The sequence below is a fragment of the Staurois parvus genome, unplaced genomic scaffold, assembly GCF_062004578.1.
Source record: "Staurois parvus isolate SC_StPar_1 unplaced genomic scaffold, SC_StPar_1.0 ptg000165l, whole genome shotgun sequence".
NCBI lineage: Eukaryota > Metazoa > Chordata > Amphibia > Anura > Ranidae > Staurois > Staurois parvus.
The window spans coordinates 4300735-4319801 of record NW_028317961.1 but is presented as its reverse complement, the minus strand read 5'-3'; the positions used below and the strand labels follow the sequence as shown (position 1 = coordinate 4319801).

The following is a 19067-nucleotide window of genomic DNA, read 5'->3' as shown; positions in this document are numbered from 1 at the left end:
TTAACAAAAAATAAATTAAAAACCCCTACAATCATCAATAATCCAAAACATTCTTGTCAGTGGCACCTTTAAATGTTGAAATAATGCAATCATACAATTTTTGGTCAGTGGCGTTTTAGGATTCCCCCACCTTCACCTTCTATCTTCTGTTTCTTCTTCATGTTATGTTTACAAACATTCAGCTTTTTCACAACTTGTGAAGGGGAGCTGTAAATTTTGTAATGGCTGCAATTCGTTTTCAGTGAACACAAGGTACAGAGCCACTCTGACTGGCACTGTACATCATAATTTGAATCTATCACAGGCAGGAAGCACAACGTGGGACATCCTTCATTACAGGTAAGTTAGCTCACCAACATTATAGAGTGTCGTTTTGTGATGGCTTAACTTCAGCTGTAATGGTACAGAAATTATGGCTTGTTTTTCAAGTACTTTCACAGCTTGTCTAGAATATGTAAATGCATTGGAATGTACTAAAAGACCATGATCAATATCCAAAGCAGTTGGAAGATATTATTACATATGCAAATTTTCCAACTTAGGAAATCTCACTACAAGAGGTGCCAAACCTTTACTCTTCTACATGTACAAGTGTAAGATTATTAGTACTGTATGTACTATGTGTGCACTGCTGTCAATTTAGACAAGGATTTTGGCTGCTCCAAGTGCTCCATACACTTGTGTAAGGAGAACGGATATCTCCTTTTTACATGGCAAACCTAAGTCACTGGTTCTGACTTGTATTTCACAATCAGGAGATAACCCATTGACAGTTCAGAACATGCCTAGTAAACTTCTAATTGCTTCCGACAGACAATGCATCTCTTCTGCTTTAGAAGAAAACAATAGAAATTTCCAGCCTTGTGGATTTCTCAACTCTTTAACCTCAATCAGTAGACATCCCAAAAATACATTGATTGAAACATAAACCACACAACCACATTCCCCAAATACGTACACAGACAAAGAGTCCCAAATCTATAAACAACAGAAAGATGCTATTACGATACATATTTTGAATGACAGATCTTTTACTGATGTTGAATAACATGCTGATTTTTCTCTAGCCTCCAGTAGTGAAAACAGAGATGGTCACCATTTCTGATGCCACACAAAGAACTGAAATCTCCACAAAAGAAGTCCCAATTGTACAAACAGAAACAAAAACAATTACATTTGAATCTGCTCAGGTAGATATTATTTGGTACCTTTTTTCTTTCCCTTCTTAAATCAAAGATGATCCTGTCAGAAAACAGAACAAACGCATTCTAAAATCTTTAAAGACACATAAGGGTTGATAATGCTGCATAACAGTGGCAGTTTAGGATGTCAATCAGGTGTCTTGCATTTAGTATATTAATATCTTTATATTTGCAAAATGGTGATCTCTTTTTTCATCACTTTTTAGTCACTTTCTTGTGTTAACTTCTTCTGAAGATTTATTCTTGTGATTAAAATTGGTATTAAATAATATTTCAGTACATCGTAATAACCATAACTAACCATAATACACTAACCTTTCTAAATCAAATAAGTGAATTTGGATAACTTCTTTAGTTACTTGTTCCCATTTTTAATGTAAAGGGATTGTATTGTTTTTATATATTACCTTTTGTTCAAGCGTAAAAATAATTTAAATGCCTTTTATTTTCTTTCAGGTAAATTTTGCTTATTAAAGTATATTTGCCTTGTGAAGTCAGCATCTGGCATTCTAAAGGCTACTGACTCCATTATTTCTCCAGTTATTTACTACTATGCTGTGAATAGTGTCTGTAATTTGATCATCTATTCTCATTTGTTCACAATACACATCTGAATGAGTCAGAGGAGGGAAACATGCCTCTTCAAATATGCTAGCTAGATTTTTAGAAGGAAGGAAGCAATTTACATAGTAGTGCTGTGCTCTTATTAGAAGGACCTGTATGTTCTGCAGCCTAATTATTATTGGAATAGTGGGAGACTTCATGGTGGGGCTTCAGAGGTACTGCAAGTATTTGTATATCAAATCTCTTTCTGTAGAGAAACACAGGTTTTGAGGCATAATTGAATTTGATGTTTGCTAAACATAAATGGCAAATTAATGAGTTTAAATCAGTTGTAATTTTTTGTTAGTTTGATTATTCTTGTGTTCGTGTTCTTGCAGTGTAAGTTGACTTGGAACTAAGAGCTGTTACACTTACTTCCTCTCCAGTAATGCAACTTTCGCAAGCTCCCCTGGAACCTCCAACCTCTTTGCCCAATCATCTTCTAGACTGCCATGCTCAGTCCTTTTGATTGGCTTGTCTGGAATAACATAACTTTTAAACATGTGCAAGGGAGCGAATTCATTACAGCACCCATCGTATGTTAAGAATATACATTCAGAAAAAATATAGCTGGCTTACAGAAGATAAGCGTTTATTGCAGAAGGGGCATACAGATTCTATTCTGCAAAAAAAAAAAAAACATGCCAGCAATTTTTTTTTTTTTTTTTATCCTGAAGCTATAGTTTACTTCAAAGTTCCCTTAGCAGATTGTGCATCTCTGTATATACTGATTGTTTTGACATAAAAAAAAATTTGCTTACATGGTACACGTACTTTGAAATTAATTTGTGTAGAAATAATTTTTAAAAATGCACAGGTCCATGAAAAACTTCTGTAAAACAGAGTAGCACCTTTAAGTTAGTTGACACAGACCTGAAAGGTCTTTGCAGGATTTTGCCTAAGAGCAAGATTCTTGGCATTGGAAACCACTATGTGTATTGCCTGGTCTTTGTATCCTAAGTATAGTTTTCTTTATTTGGCCACTTTGGCTATATTTTTTTCAAATTACTAAATTTACAGTAGTACCAGAGCCAAGATTGTATAGGTTTTGTTTTATTGGTCAAATCACATAAATGTCATTCACTATGGCTTTATTATTCCATTTCTTATTTTTTCTTCTGACATTTACAAAGTCAGTGTCTCATTCTTCTGTCATCTTAATTATGTATATAATGCAGTGAAATGCATGGAAGCCTAACTGGCAGCGATAAGCCAGTCTACTAACTACAATATTAATTTAGTTTAAACTGTGAAGTAGAACGGGTAGAAATGCTCAGTCATAAGCACAGCAGCTGTAATGCTAATTAAATACACTTAAAGTGAATCAATGACCAGGATATGCATATTTAAGTGTTTGCCTATTTTTAAAGTGGTTGTAAACCCTTACATATACTCATTGAAGTGACAATCCTCAGGTGTTAGAGATTAAACCAATCCCCCTTCATAGGTTGTATCTATTTATCTGCTGCAGTGTCTCTTTTACAGCCTCATATAGCTCCTGTTTTACACAATATTTCTGAGCTGTAGCAGGCAGTGGGCGGGATCTGATATTGCACAGCACATAGCAGGGAGCTGGCTGTAACCTGAGACCTGGGTTGAGGGAATGGACACACCCTCCTCTACACAGATTCATAGGGAAAGGTGCATAGATGAGGCTGTCAGTCACTTTAACAAGTAGTACATGAGATTTAAAACAAACCCTTACAGACCTGTGTAGCCACAAGCACTGTGGAGCAGTTCATCCAAATAGTACAGGCATTGAAGATGGGTTCTCAGCAACTTTAGATCCCCTTTCTTCCATGTCCAGCAGTGACTGCAGCCTTCCTGCACTATGTTTACATTAGAAGTCAGGAATGCCACCCATGTCACCGCTAAAGGTGCTGAGAAACTGATCAGAACAGACTATAGTGCTTCTACTATAGGCTTTGAGGATGAATTGTTCCATGGTGCCTGCAGTACAGAGGCTGGTAAAAACTTTGAAGAAAGTGCTGAAATAAAGACAAAATAAAATCACATTTTTTCCCTTAACCAAACCTGACTGCACCCAGGCTGCATTTTCAGGCTGTAAGGGCCACAGAAGCGAGCTGGATCACTGCATAAAGTATAAGTCTAAGTTGTTAAAATATCATAATATTTATATAGATATATGCATATGTGCTCAGTGAGATTTTCAGTATTTTAATTTGTTTTATTGTCATGACAAATAAAACTTTTTCTCAGTTTGTTTAACATATAAAACGATGTGGAAACTGGGATAATTTCTCACTGGTTAAAAAGTGCTGTAGGGGTATAGTTTAGAAAAAAAACTTAAACAAGAATTGCACTGCCATTGCTTCCTCTATTTTCAAAAACTGTTGCCTGGCTGTCTTGCTGATGTTGTGTTTTCTGGATCACTGCACTTGAACATGCATTCACATAAGGTCTTTTGCCTCAGTGTGACTCAACTTGCTACATAATTGTTCTATGACAATGACTCAAAATACTGTCAAAATAAAGTCAGAACCCTAGCGTTACAGTAAATAAGCATTTCCTAGAAGAAACCAGCAGTGATAAGCTATGTCTTTATCAACACAGTTTTGCTTTTTAAAAGGTCTTTAAAAGTCTGCACAGGTTGTTCTCTTAAGATTATTTACAATTTTCTCTTTTTTCCTCCCTGTACAAAGGCTATTGGCAGTGGGGATGGTGATCCTGGCATTTTACTGAGTGCCCAAACCATCACATCGGATTCAGTCTTAACAACTACAACAACGCACATCACAAAGGTAAAGTGCAGGGGTCGGTCAAGGGGACAGTATTGGTAGTACAGTGGTACTGCCATTGAGCATGTCTGTCTCTCTTGAGGTCCAGTATAGATGAATACAGTAGAGTTGCAGCATTGGGGAATTTATTTAGAAGCTGCAGAGTAATGGTAACAAATGGCAGCAATTATCCCAAGACAGATTTATATCAAGCTGGAAATGCAGCCATTAGAGTACTATTAAAATAGGCACAATACTGGTATTACACCTTTTCTTACAATGCACATGGATGTGCATTTTGACTTGCGGTGACATTCAATGTATGTGACGCGTTTTGATGAGTTTCGCTTGATTTCAATTAAATATCCCCCAAAAATTTTTTAAAAAGTGTGAACCCAGCCATAATGTTACTTTTAGTTCATCAACAATGAGGGATTGTGGAACAGTAGAGGTGGATGGACTAAATAAAACATGGATATGTAACATATATATTAAGTTGCACCACACACTTTATTTGGGAATTTGCTTATTTATTAAGATTTGGGGCACATTTTATTATTCACTTGGGGATCAGATTGGTACAGTTAAAAATCTACGCACACACGGGATTATATATTCCTGCGTTACTTGACTTCTGTTTTTCTAATTGATGGTCACAGGGACTGCTTGTTTTTGGGGGATCAATTCACTAAAGGTTACCGCATGCGATAAATCGGTCACGGGACTCATTTGCATGAGATAATAAAAGAGTCAATTCATCAAAGTAAAATATCGAATGTGAGGTAAATACTGCACATTTGTTAAAATAGTGAGATAAATACCACAAAAATCATGAGATAAATCATTAAAGTCAATTCATTTAAAAACACACATTTGTTATTTATCACCTGATGTTTGCTGGCGATATTTTAGAAATGTATAACATAACAATTAGATGAACTCTGCACTGACCAGAAAGTGAAAAGTATACAATGTATCAGTGTAAAAATGTTCTCTTAGCACAGAAATGAAAATAAATTGTTTGGATCAGTGTGCATTCTGGTGCAATGTTAGCCTACAAAAAAAAAAAAAAAAAAAGTGAAACACCACCACCAAGAACATTGCAAAATATAAGTGCTAAATATCGCAAAACATAAATATTTAACACATTCAGTAAATAACGCATGTTTTTTAGTGAATTGACTACTTTTGAAATCATTACCGCATGAGCTATTTTAACTCAAAAATGCATGCAGTATTTATCTCTTAGCGAATTGACCCCTTTTTCTGTTATGTTTTATTATTTTCATAAGCACTCAACTTAATGTGATCATTTGCTCAAACTATCTCAAGTTGCTGATGGATGATGGGTTCAGTCGATTGTGCACAACTGTGCAAAGCTGGCAATACACAATCACACTATGAAAGGAGTAGAGCCGTTTTGTGCAAGTCTTTTTTGCATAGTTGTTATAAAAATTGAGCTTTGCATCAGACATGTCATTCAGCTCTGAATGATGTAATATTTTCATGTTTTTGTGATGCAGAGATGCAGCTAGTAAATATTTATTTTCTGCTTCTAGACTGGGAAAGGTGGAATATCTGAAACAAGAATTGAAAAGCGTATAGTCATTAGTGGGGATGCTGACATTGACCATGATGAGGTAAGTTCTTTCTGCCTGTACAGAATTTACAATATACAAAGTGATTATCATTTGATAGGACTAATCGCGCTCAATCATCTGACAGTCTCCTATGGTATTGAGTGCCAGTGATTGCAGAAAACATCCTTTAAAGAATATGTTCAGTCCATATGATATGCCTAGGAAGCACATGGCTCTGTTGCAAATGCAATATAAAGTAGTAGGCAATGATCTTCACACGGTAAATGACTTCTTCCTGCCCTTATGGCAGGATCCCTTCCATATTTTCTTGAATTTTGCTTTAAAAGGAGCCTGTCAAGTTGGAAATATGGGAGCTGCAATAGCAGACTTGATATTGAAGGTATGTGTTCCAAGGCTGTTATCTTTATATGTTCTTCCTATTTATGGACCCATTTATAAAGCAGAATTATGGTCTTACAGTGGCCACAAATACACACACTTTATAAAACTTAGCGTTTAATGTCCAAAGCCTGGTCAACACTATGCAGAAAATTCCTTGACACACATTACACTTTGTGTTTTATGAATGAATTGTAAAATGTAGAGCACAGTGAAGAGTAAACACTGTGTTAACTTTAAGAGAGTGGATAGTGGTATACATTCTTCTTTAGAGCCGAGCTCTTTTGTTGCGTCTTCTGTAATAATGACGTAGATATTTGGTGTTCTGGCACTTGATATTTACATACTTCTTGTAGACCAACTACTCATCATGTCACAGTCTATGATTGGAAGGGGTGGACCTAATGATCACCCACCTGTCCTCCATTCATAGGTCTTGTTTCATTCATAGAAGCTGTAGCAATGGGGGACTTGGGTGCTCCTAGCCCCCCCCCCCCCTGCTGAATGCACCCAGAGCAAGCGGCTTGCTCTGGGGTTACTTGTGTGTGCTCTCTTCTGAGCCCTGCTCTGTGTGTCAATAGGATGCACAGAGCACAGCCCAGCTCCACCCCGCTCTCTCAACACTGGCTCAGGCAATGAGGAGAGAGAGACCTGGGAAAGGCGAGGCTCCTGTGCATAGTGCTGGATTGAGAGGGTGCTCAGGTAAGTATTAGGGGGGCTGTGGGGGGAACAGCACACAGAAGGTTTTTTACCTTCCCAGTACATAATATTAAATCACTTGGCAACTTATGACCTAAATAAAACTCATATTGTGAATATCCAACTTTTAATCCCAAGTCACGCTTTCACCCTTGAAAGCAAATACTAATATTCAAAACTTTTATTTTATCCTTAACTTAAATTATTAAATCAAACCATAAAATTACATATAAATAAAAATAAATAAAAGTCCCCAAAAAAAAAATACATTTCCAAGTCCAAAAAAATCTCTCAATCCTGTTTGTCCAACTTCAATATTTCATCATCCCGAACCCAGTGAATATCTCGAAAAAATGAAACTAAAATAGTGTATTACCTTCAAATAATAAGTATATACCTTCAAAATAAATAAGTATATACTATAATCTGTGCAAAATAAAATAGATTCAACTGTGAGTAACACATGAATCGTGCAAAATCACTCTGTGTACACTATAAATAAACTAATAAGTAGTGACAAATTGTGTACACTCAAAAACAAAAAATAAAATACAATATAAAAATTTTTAATTCTATAGAAAAAAAAATTTTTTTTTAAATGTAAAAAAAAACAAATCAATTTAAAAATAAAATGAATTAATTAAATAAAAAATAAACGTAAACACTCCTGACCACCTCTGTATGGCAAGAATTCATACAATTACCCTCATGGAGTAATATCAAGCCTTAAGGGATATTCAGATGTTTTAGCAGTCACTTTCAGGCTTTCAATAGCTGTATGTAGGGTAAACCTTTAATGCACCATCATCCTCATAAAAGATAGAAAAGAACCCATGTAGCATGATATAATAGGTATCAAACCATTTAATATATCACCTTACATTAGGGACTTTGAACATTCAGTGATAGATTCTCATGACTCAGCCACAGCAGCTTCCTGAGATATAAAACACATTTTTCCAGTCAACAAAATTGCCACGCCGCCACTTCCGGTTTTTGCGCAATTGCGTCAGACGTGACGTCCCCTTAGGAGACTTTTATTTATTTTTATTTATATGTAAGTTTATGGTTTGATTTAATAATGTAAATTAAGGATAAGAAAAAGGTTTTGAATATTATTATTCATAGTTACATAGTTAGTCTGGCTGAAAAAAGACAAAATTCCATCCAGTTCAACCATAGAGAAAAAAAAAAAAATTCTAATCCTATAGCCACAGTTGATCCAGGGAAAAGCAAAAAAAAACTAGCAAAACACGATCCAATTTGCTCCTGCTGGGGAAAAAAATTCCTTCCTGATCCCCCGAGAGGCAATCGGCAATGTTAGTATCCAGTTATATTCTGTGTATCTAAGAAAGAATCCAGGCCTTTTTTGAAACAAACCACTGAACTGGCCAGAACCAGCTCTTGAGGGAGTCTATTCCACATTTTGACAGCTCTCACTGTGAAGAAACCTTTCCGTGTTTGGAGATTAAATGTCTTTTCCTCCCAGATGTAAAGAGTGCCCCCTTGTCTTCTGTGATGACCTCAGGGTGAATAACTCTACACTGAGTTCACTATATGAACCACTGATGTATTTATACATGATGATCAGATCCCCCCTTAATCTCCTCTTCTCAAGAGAGAATACATTCAGTTCCTCTAATCTTTCCTCATAGCTGATCTCCTCTATGCCTCTTATCAGTTTAGTTGCCCTTCTCTGTACTTTCTCCAGTTCCCCAATGTTCTTTTTGTGAATTGGTGCCCAAAACTGAACTGCATATTCCAGATGAGGTTTTACTAATGATTTGTACAGGGGTAAAATGATATCCCTCTCTCTCTCTCTCTCTCTGGAGTCTATACCTCTTTTAATACAAGAGAGGATTTTGCTCACTTTAGAAACCGCAGCTTGGCACTGCATGCCATTATTACGCTTGTGATCTACCAGAACTCCAAGATGCTTATCCACCATTGATTCCCCCAGTTGTACCCCCCCTAGTATGTATGATGCTTGCATATTCTTAACCCCCAAGTGCAGAACCTTACACTTATCAACATTAAATCTCATTTGCCACATAGTTGCCCAATTAAATAGTGCATTGAGTTTGGCTTGTGAGTTGAAGACATCCTGTAAGGACGTTATTCCACTGCACAGCTTGGTGTTATCTGCAAAGACTGAAATTGGATCCTTAATCTCAGACCCTATATCGTTTATAAATCTATTAAAAAGTAAGGGTCCCAACACTGAACCTTGGGGTACACCACTGATGACCCCAGACCATTCAGAGTATGAATCATTTACCACTAGTCTTTGAATACGATCTTTTAGCCAGTTTTCTAGCCATTTACGTACAGATTTTTCCAATCCCATAGACTTTACCTTACACATTAGCTGTGTGTGGGGAACTGTGTCAAACGCTTTTTGCAAAATCCAAGTATACCACGTTCACTGCCACCCTTTTATCCAAGGTTTTGCTCACGCCCTCCTAAAAAGAAATCAGATTTGTTTGACAATGTCTGTCTTTCATGAATCCATGCTGTTGTTTAATTTTTTTTTTCCAGCAAGAACTAATTTATGTGGTCTTTTATTAACTCTCCAGTATCTTCCCAACTATGAAAGTTAAGCTAACAGTTCTGTAATTACTTGGTAAAGATTTTGACCCCTTTTTAAATTTTGGCCCCACATTGGCCTTGCGCCAATCCAGTGGTACTATGCCAGTCATTGAAGAGTCCCTAAAAATTAGAAACAATGGCTTTGAAATGACAGAGCTCAATTCTTTAAGGACCTGTGGGTGTATGCCATCCGGTCCAGGTGCTTTATTCACCTTTATACTGTCTAAATATTTTTGGATCATATCAATTGTGAGCCAATGTGGATAATCTGGAGCTGTGTCAATACCATGCCCATTATGGACAAGAGCTCCCCCATGCTTCTTTCTATACACAGAGCTGAAGAAGGTATTAAATAAATTTGCCTTCTTTGTCCCCAGTCACCCACTCTAGATTATTTTGTAAAGGGCCTACATGCTCAGACCGAACCTTTTTACTATTAATATATTTGATGAATTTTGGGGGGTTGGTCCTGCTATCTTTTGAAATCTGTCGTTCGTTTTAAATTTTTGCGGCCTTTATTTCCTTTTTTCATATTCTGTTATATTCTTTGTAATGTTTAAATGACGATAGTGTTCCTTCATTTTTATATTGAATAAAATCTTTTCTTATCTATAGCCTTTTTAACTTTGGCCCTAAGCTACATACCGTATATACTCGAGTATAAGCCGACCCGAATATAAGCCTAGGTACCTAATTTTACCACAAAAAACTGGGAAAAACTATTGACTCGAGTATAAGCCGAGGGTGGGAACACCAGTGGGAAGAATCGTGCCTCATCATTGGTGTCAGTGGGAGGAATAGTGCCCCATCATTGGTGTCAGTGGGAGGAATAGTGCCCCATCATTGGTATCAGTGGGAGGAATAGTGCCCCATCATTGGTATCAGTGGGAGGAATAGTGCCCCATCATTGGTATCAGTGGGAGGAATAGTGCCCCATCATTGGTATCAGTGGGAGGAATAGCGCCCCATCATTGGTATCAGTGGGAGGAATAGTGCCCCATCATTTGTGTCAGTGGGAGGAATAGCGCCCCATCATTGGTATCAGTGGCAGGAATAGCGCCCCATCTTTGGTGTCAGTGGGAGGAATAGCGCCCCATCTTTGGTGTCAGTGGGAGGAATAGTGTCCCATCATTGGTGTCAGTGGGAGGAATAGTATCCCATCATTGGTGTCAGTGGGGGGGTGGAGGAATAGTGCCCCATCGTTGGTGTCAGTGGGGGGGAGGAAAAGTGCCCCATCGTTGCTGTCAGTGGGGGGAAGGAATAGTATCCCATGATTGGTGTCAGTGGGGGGTGGAATAGTGCCCCATCATTGGTGTCAGTGGGGGGGGGGGGAGGAATAGTGCCCAATCGTTGGTGTCAGTGGGGGGGAGGAAAAGTGCCCCATCGTTGGTGTCAGTGGGAGGAATAATGCCCCATCATTGGTATCAGTGACACCAATGATGGGGCACTATTCCTCCCACTGACACTTGCTGACCCCTGTTCCAGTATGGTGCTGCTGCAGCCAGCATATGTGGTTGCAGCAGCACCTAAGCACGGCACACTTACCTGCATCTCCTTCACTCGATTTTTGCGGGGCCGCTCAGCTCCGCCTCCTCGCCGGTGATTGGCTGCCTGTGTGCCTTTCCTGAGCTAAAGTTCTGGCGGCCAATCACCGGTGAGAAGGCGGAGCTGAGCAGCCGCGCGAACATCCAGTGGACGAACCGAATGAAGGAGCAGCCGCGCTTCCTGGACCGGATCGTCGTGGGACCGGAGCCAGGTAAGAGACAGCAGCCCCCTGCAGACGCTGACTCGAGTATAAGCCGAGGGGGCCGTTTTTTAGCACAAAAGATGTGCTGAAAAACTCGGCTTATACTCGCGTATATACGGTAGGTTTGATTTTTAGCCCTTTAAACTTGTTGCCCATGGGAATATATTTTGCAGTGTGTTCACATGCAGTCTTTTTGAAGAACTTCCATTTCTGTGTTGTGTTCATCAATGCCAATATTCCCTCCCAGTCTAAGTCTTGGACAGCAGCTCTCAGCCTTGGAAAATTAGCTCTCTTGAAATTGAGCGGTTTTATTTTTCCCGTATGTGCTTGCTGTTTACAGCTAACAATAAATGAAATCATGTTATGGTCACTGCTACCCAGATGTTCTTTTATATGGACGTTCGTAATAAGCTCTGTATGGTTTGAGATTACCAGGTCCAACAGAGCATCATTCCTAGTAGGGGCCTTTATGAACTGTACCATAAAATTGTCCTGTAGTAGGTTTAACAATGTTTGCCCTTTAGCTGTTACTGCAGTACCATTACTCCAGTCAATTTCTGGGTAGGTAAAATCCCCCATTATTATCACTGTCCCAGCCCTTTCAGCCTTTTCGATCTGTGCAAGGAGCTGAGTTTCCACCTCCTCATTAACACTGGGAGGCTTATAACAAACTCCAATGATTACCTTTGTAGTACGCACCCCCATGTGCAGTTCCACCCATAATACTTCAGCCTCATCACACTCTACATCAACTAGGTCCTCTTTCACACTCGCTCTGAGATCACTTCTCACATAGAAACAGACACCACCACCTTTCCTATTTATTCTGTCTCTCTGAAAGAGAACATAGCCAGGAATATTAATGGCCCAGTCATGCAAAGAATGAAGCCAAGATTCAGCAATACCAATTAAATCATAGTTCTCTTCATGCAACAAAGCTTCCAACTCGCCTATTTTGCTTGGCAGACTTCTGGCATTGATGAACAAACACTTTAATTGATTGACACCTTGTTCACACGTATTTTGCATATTTTTTATTTTTCATACAAATGGTACCAATTCCACTGGTTGTTTGTAACATGGGAACCTTCTTATCTGCCATAGCCTTCCCCCCCATCTTTCCCCATTCCACCCACCAATAAGTACTGACCCCTGTCTGATCTGTCTACCCTGTTATAATCTAATTCTCCCTCCCCCCCTCGATCCTAGTTTAAATACTCCTCCAGCCTTCCCATAAACCTCTCCCCCAGCACAGCAGACCCCCTTCCATTTAGATGCAGACCATCTCTAGCATATAGGTTGCACCCCAATGAAAAGTCAGCCCAGTGCTCTAGAAACCCAAATCCTTCCCTCTTACACCAGGTCTTCAGCCATGCATTGAGTTCTCTAATCTCCCCGTCTTTTCTGAGTTGCGCATGGCACAGGTAATATTTCAGAGAATATCACCTTGGAGGTCATTCCCTTCAACTTGCAGCCTAGTTCTTTAAATTGATTCTTAAGGAGCTTCCACCTTCCATGTATTCTGTCATTGGTTCCAACATGAACCAAGACAGCTGAGTCATGCCCAGCCGCTCAAAGTAATTTATCAACCCGGTCCACCACATGTCGAACCCTGGCACCAGGGAGACAGCAAACCATTCGGTTGAGGCGATCCTGGCAACAAATTATTCTATCAGTCCTGATCATAGAATCCCCTACTACCACCAGCTGTCTAGGCCTTCCTGCACTACCCTCATCACCCCTCCCAGATGGTCTGCCCTCCCGGCTGTTAGGGATAGCAGTGACATCCAGGGCTGCCACCCCTGAGCTTGCCACCCCCACATCTTCACCCAACTTGGCAAATCTGTTTGGGTGCTCAAACCCAGGGCCAGCCTTCCTTTTCTGTGAGCCCCTACCACTCCCTCTTGTTACAGTAAGCCATATTCCTACCTGATAATCCTGATTAGCCCGTCCGCCCTCCACATCAATCCCATTAGCTACCTGCTCAGAGAGCACAAGACCCCTTTCAAGGTTGATAGTTTTGCCCAGTGTTGCATCTTGCTCCTCCAGACCTCTAACGTGAGATTTCAGAAGGGCAAGCTGCTCACATCTGTCGCAGCAGTATCCATCCTGGAGCTGTTGCTCCATTGCTGCATACATGCGGCACACTGTGCACTGCACAAAACCCTCAACCCTGATAGCACTCAAATCCCAGTTACAATATTAACAGGAAATATCAGTTGTCACTTACAGGTTAGTAGACTCCTGTTATAAACTGTTTTTTTTAACTCCACTTATCAAATGACCACTTAGTCAAAGGTCCGGCAAGCAAAATACAGGCAAGCTCAAAAAGGAGCGAGCTCAGAGTGAGCTCTACAGCAAGTTAAATAGGACCTTTATCACCTGTGACCAATTAACCCCACCCCTTAATTAGCAGAGTGAAGGAAGACAATGAAAGGAAGAAAAAAAAATGCTATTTAAAAAGTGACAGAAAAAGGGATTTAAAAAAGTAAACGCTTTTAGCAATACCCAAAGAAGAAAATAAAACGACTACAAGCACCAGCAATCACCAGCAGTCAAAAGTAAAACTTTTTCAAATTTCCCACTCATTTTTTAGTAATCAGCCAGCATAAAATTCCAGTATTTATGTACAGATTGAGATATGTTTTCCTTTTAGATCTGATTCTCATGTAAGTTGAGCCATACATTATGCAATTTTCTTTTTTATGAGCCCCCCTTCCCCCCACCGTCCAAACACGATGATCAGTGTTGCCCACTATAGACTGAAATTTGTCCAGTCGCTGCTGAACTGGCTGAATTTCGATTAATGTATGACCGCCTTTAAGTATCCAAATTCCATTTAGTATAATTCACATATTTATGGTACTGTATAACATTTCCAGGCAGCATTGTCCATGACGGACCAGCAGAACAGTGTTTATAGAAAATAAGCTGTATTAAGTGGAAGTAAAGGCTAAACCTATTCTCTGCCACATTCTCAGCCTAAGCCTTATCTAGTTCTGTAAGGAACCGATCTGGTCTCTACAGGTACCCTCTGTGTGCAGGAGACAGCTGACAACAGCTGGGAAGTGACATCACCTATAGAGTCACTATGGTGCTTTCGTTGTCGGCTGCCTCTGCTACACACTGAAGCCGCTGCAGACAGCTCAACATGGGACTGGACTGGAACGGCTGGAGAACAGGTAAGTATAGTGATATTTATTTATTCTATACAGGGCTAGATAGGTTAGGCTTAATGTGGCTGAGAGTAGCTTTAGAGTTAGATTTTGCCTTTTTCTTCCACTTTAAAATCAAAAACAAATAATTCCCCTATTGCAATTTACCAATCCTAAAATGGTGGCTGCATTATATTTCTTTTTGAGGGCTTTTTTGTTTTCCTTTCTTTTCACTTGGTGACATGGCTAGTAACACACTTCCTGCCTTAGAATGTCTCCACTCTGGATGGAGGAGCAGTGGAAACACTCTTGGACAGCAGCATTGTCAATTAGGGGAGAGAGTAGTATTACAGTGCCTTGAAAAAGTATTCATACCCCTTGAAGTTTTCCACATTTTGTAATGGTACAGCCAAAAATGTAAACTTATTTTATTGGGTTGTTATGTGATAGACCAACAGAAAGTGGCACATAATTGTGAAGTGGAAGGACAATAATTGGTTTTCAAAATTTTTTACAAATATCTGAAAAGTGAGGTGTGCATTTGTATTCAACCCCCTTTACTCTGAAACCCTTAACTAAAATCTAGTGGAATCTAGTGAAAACCATTTATCATTTTCCTTCCACTTCACAATTATGTGACACTTTGTGTTGGTCTATCACATAAAATCCCAATAAAATACATTTACATTTTTGGTTGCAACATGACAAAATGTGGAAACTTTCAAAGGGTATAAATACTTTTTCAAGGCACTGTAGATGCACTAGTATATTTAGATGGACTTTACTAATAGGTTAAAACCAAACTCCAGCTAACACTTTTTAAGCAGTTACAGTAACAGTTTTTTTACCTTTTGGGATAAATGTTTTACATAAAAGAATAAAAGCTGACAATTGTAAGCACCCCTGTCAGTGTTAAATGTTTCATCATATACCCTCTAACTTCAGGTGAAAATAAAGGAAAAATGCCTAAAATATAAAAATTGCAGCCACAACATTTATGAATCTATAAGCTGCACTGTAGTAACTGTTTATGGATCTAATACTGGTTTACACTTTTAGTAACAATGTATTGTAGTGCTGTTTTATTAGAAGACAGTCATACTTACAAAAATGTAAGGTTTATATTCCAGTTTACATCTTTTGTTTATAGTTACTTAGAATGTGACCCTACAGATCAGATGATTTTCCTGAACACTGTTACATGATCATATGTACTAGTGATAGTGTAATATTTTCCACAAAAGCCCTTTACAGCTTAGAAGGATAGTTGTCTTTTACAAACATTTAATTGTGTTGGAGGGCTAAACTGGTAATCATAGAGCTGTATTCAAAGATTGGTGCATGATGACTTTGTAAGGTCCACGAGTAGAGCTCTCCTATTCCTTTTGTATTGAGCTGTATTGTAATTGTACTTTCTCCCTTTACATTGTAAAGCACTGAGCAAACTGTTGGCGCTATATGATTCCTGTATAATAATAATAATATCTTACTTTGTTGTCCTAGGCATTAGCACAAGCAATAAAGGAAGCCAAAGAGCAACACCCTGATATGTCAATTACTCGTGTGGTGGTCCACAAGGAGACTGAGGTTACTGAAGAAGAAGATGAAAACTAACAGTAAGGTACACAAGTGATGTGAAATCCGTACTGACTATCCTACTGACTTGTGTCCTGTTGACAGCTGAGGACATGCAGCACTATAATAGTACTATACACACTGACTTTAAGGAGTATTAAATGCTCATTGTTTTTATTTTAAATTAAGTGCAATAAAATAAACATTGCCCAGTAAACTATTTGTTAAAGAGAGGTTTTGATAGTTAAAGAAGCTAGTTGGTAATTTAACTCCGTATAACAAATCTCATTATTCCACCCACCATGATATTTACACAAAAATGTCACGCTATTACATTTTACAATAAGAACAATGTAGCAGTTGTAGTAACACACCATCGAAGAGGTTGACAGAGCCAAACATTCTAAAAAAATTGTTATATGAAGTCATTGCCAGATTTAGCGTACTAGCATCCACCTGTAACGGATACACATTTTGGGGAGGACCAACACTAACCAGCAGCTTTTTTTGATGGATGTGTTGAGGTTAGTACCTAAATGTTTGTCTAGATTGTGGTGCATTAGTCTTTTAAATCGGCTCTAAATTGTGACATAAAATGTTCTCCAGTAGGTGGCAACAAAGCATGTGATTTCAGCAATATGTGCCCTATTCTTTGCATGTTAAAATGCACTTATGTTGAACATTTTAAAGCTTCAGCTAGATCATTCTGTGTGTTAGGATGCATTCACTGCTGTTTCAGTAATATTAGTTTTTTTTCAATAGAATACGAGAAAATGGTTATTCTAATAGTAAATAATTCTGTTCTAATAGTAAACATTCATATATTTATTCAAATAGTAAACATCTCCATATCAGGTGTAGAATGATTTTGATCAGTAAATTAGCTTGTACAGTGTAGCTTTACTGTAAAATCAATAAATGTAAGTTAAACTATTGGTAGGTCATTCATTTACTTAATTTTTGGTAGTGTAATTGTAGTGCAAAGAAAATACATAGATCTCATTGAGACATGTACCAACATCTATGTGATTGGTGTGGCTAAATACACATCTTGTGTTACTTTTATGTGCCATGAAGCTTATTTTATGCTGTGGGTTGCTTGAATGTAGACAGTGTACTTTCAGATACAGTTGTATGAAAATACAAGTATGAGAATACACCCATAATGCTAATGCTTCATTTAGAATTTTGAAAAAATTAAAAGCCTGTCTATATCCTTGTAGAGAGACATCTATTACCCTGACTTCTAGGTACTATATTACTTCTGAGGAAGCCTAGATTAAAGGAGATCTCTGGTCAGACTCCATTCACCTTTGCGTGACTCCAAAGTCACACGATTTCCAGTCGCATTGAAGTAGTGCAGGCACCTTTTTCAGAGTTGCTACCACTTTAACAGGTGTCATTGAATAGAATGGGCTGGGACTTTCATGTGTAAATTCGCATAAGGATTTGCACAAGTGTGAATAGAGCCTCACAGTATACACTTTCCATTTTATAACGTCAACATCGTAATAACAATACAAATAGTTATTTTTGACAATAAAATATAAGGATAATTGAAAAATCCCTTTTCATGTTGTGAGTTCTGCTTGTTTGTTGACCATCTCTTTGCACAATCTCCTGGATTCACTGCATGCTTTGTGTGGAAATATACAATATAAAAGTTTGACCACAGATACGCTTCAAAGTATATGTAAACCCTAGCAGAATGACATTTAGTTTGAAAAAGCACTATGTACTATACATATGTGCAAGTTCCTAATATTTTCAAATAAAGTTGTAAGGGTAATCTTTTTTCTATTTTCTGGAGTTCAGCTTTAAAGACCGAGGGTAGACACACCAAATATTGATTTGATTTCTGTTTCTATGTATGCACTTTTTAATTGATAAAAACTATTAATTTCATTATTTTTGAAACCATCCATACGTTAGTGTTACCAAAACCTATGCACAGGGCCACAGTTTGACCCTAATTGCACAGTACCCAGAAGTTAGGAAGTCTGGCTTTTTAAAATTAGGCTTCTTAGACTGATTTTGTGTTGTAACAGTCTTCCTTAAAAACAGAACTGTACCCACTTGCCTGTTTACTCCTTCAGCTATAGAAAATCAAAACTGTCCCTTTCTGCTCCATCTGCAGGCAGTGCCATCTTCTACACTGCTTCTTCAGTGTCACATGTCACTCATCTACTCCCACTGGGTACACTTTTGATGTAATGTCTGCTATGTCCCCTAAATCCTTCTGCAGATTTAAACTTTTTTTTTTTTTTTTTGTTACGAAGTTGAAGTTTAAGTGCCACCTACATTCTACAATGCAATCTGTGACAGTAAGCGGCACCCATGTGTCTTGCAGTGGAGATATGAATATGTACTTCATGTAAAGACATAAGACAAAATATGCATTTGGAGAGCTCCTGGGGTACAATGTAGAGAATCCTCAAGCCTTTGCATCAGCAGCTTACATTTTGCAAGTGTGGTTATGTGACTGGTTTGCTTTGACCAGTTTCTGACAGCCAAACATAAGGACAGATAGCGTAATGAGTCCTTTACACAAATCACTTTCAACCTCTTCTTTCATCTCTGCAGATTATTTGGAATGCTTGTTAAAAAAGTGGTCAAAATGATGGCAGAAAATGTTTAAAATGTTCTGTGAGTTTACATTTGTTCTTGGTTCTATTCAAAAGTGTATCAGACAGACCAGTTCTGCAATTACCTAAATTATTAAGCATTACCTATTTTTTCACCATTACCAAGATGAAAGGAGTTTCAACTGTACAGCTATT

At 38.3% G+C, this 19067-nt stretch overlaps 1 protein-coding gene across 25 annotated transcripts in view; it reads left to right on the top strand.

Moving 5' to 3' along the window:
- Window positions 1–19067, top strand: part of EPB41L2 (erythrocyte membrane protein band 4.1 like 2) — a 296017-nt gene that overhangs the window by 273722 nt on the left and 3228 nt on the right. For 21 of the 25 annotated variants that reach the window (XM_089676145.1, XM_089676140.1, XM_089676142.1 and 18 more), the window contains 4 exons: window positions 1068–1190; window positions 4469–4567; window positions 6103–6183; window positions 16216–16333. In XM_089676145.1, coding sequence (XP_089532271.1) covers window positions 1068–1190; window positions 4469–4567; window positions 6103–6183; window positions 16216–16326 — 414 coding nt within the window. In that variant the 3' untranslated portion in view covers window positions 16327–16333. The remainder of the gene's footprint in view (window positions 1–1067; window positions 1191–4468; window positions 4568–6102; window positions 6184–16215; window positions 16334–19067) is intronic. The other 4 variants (XM_089676149.1, XM_089676162.1, XM_089676156.1 and 1 more) reach the window with 2 other exon arrangements.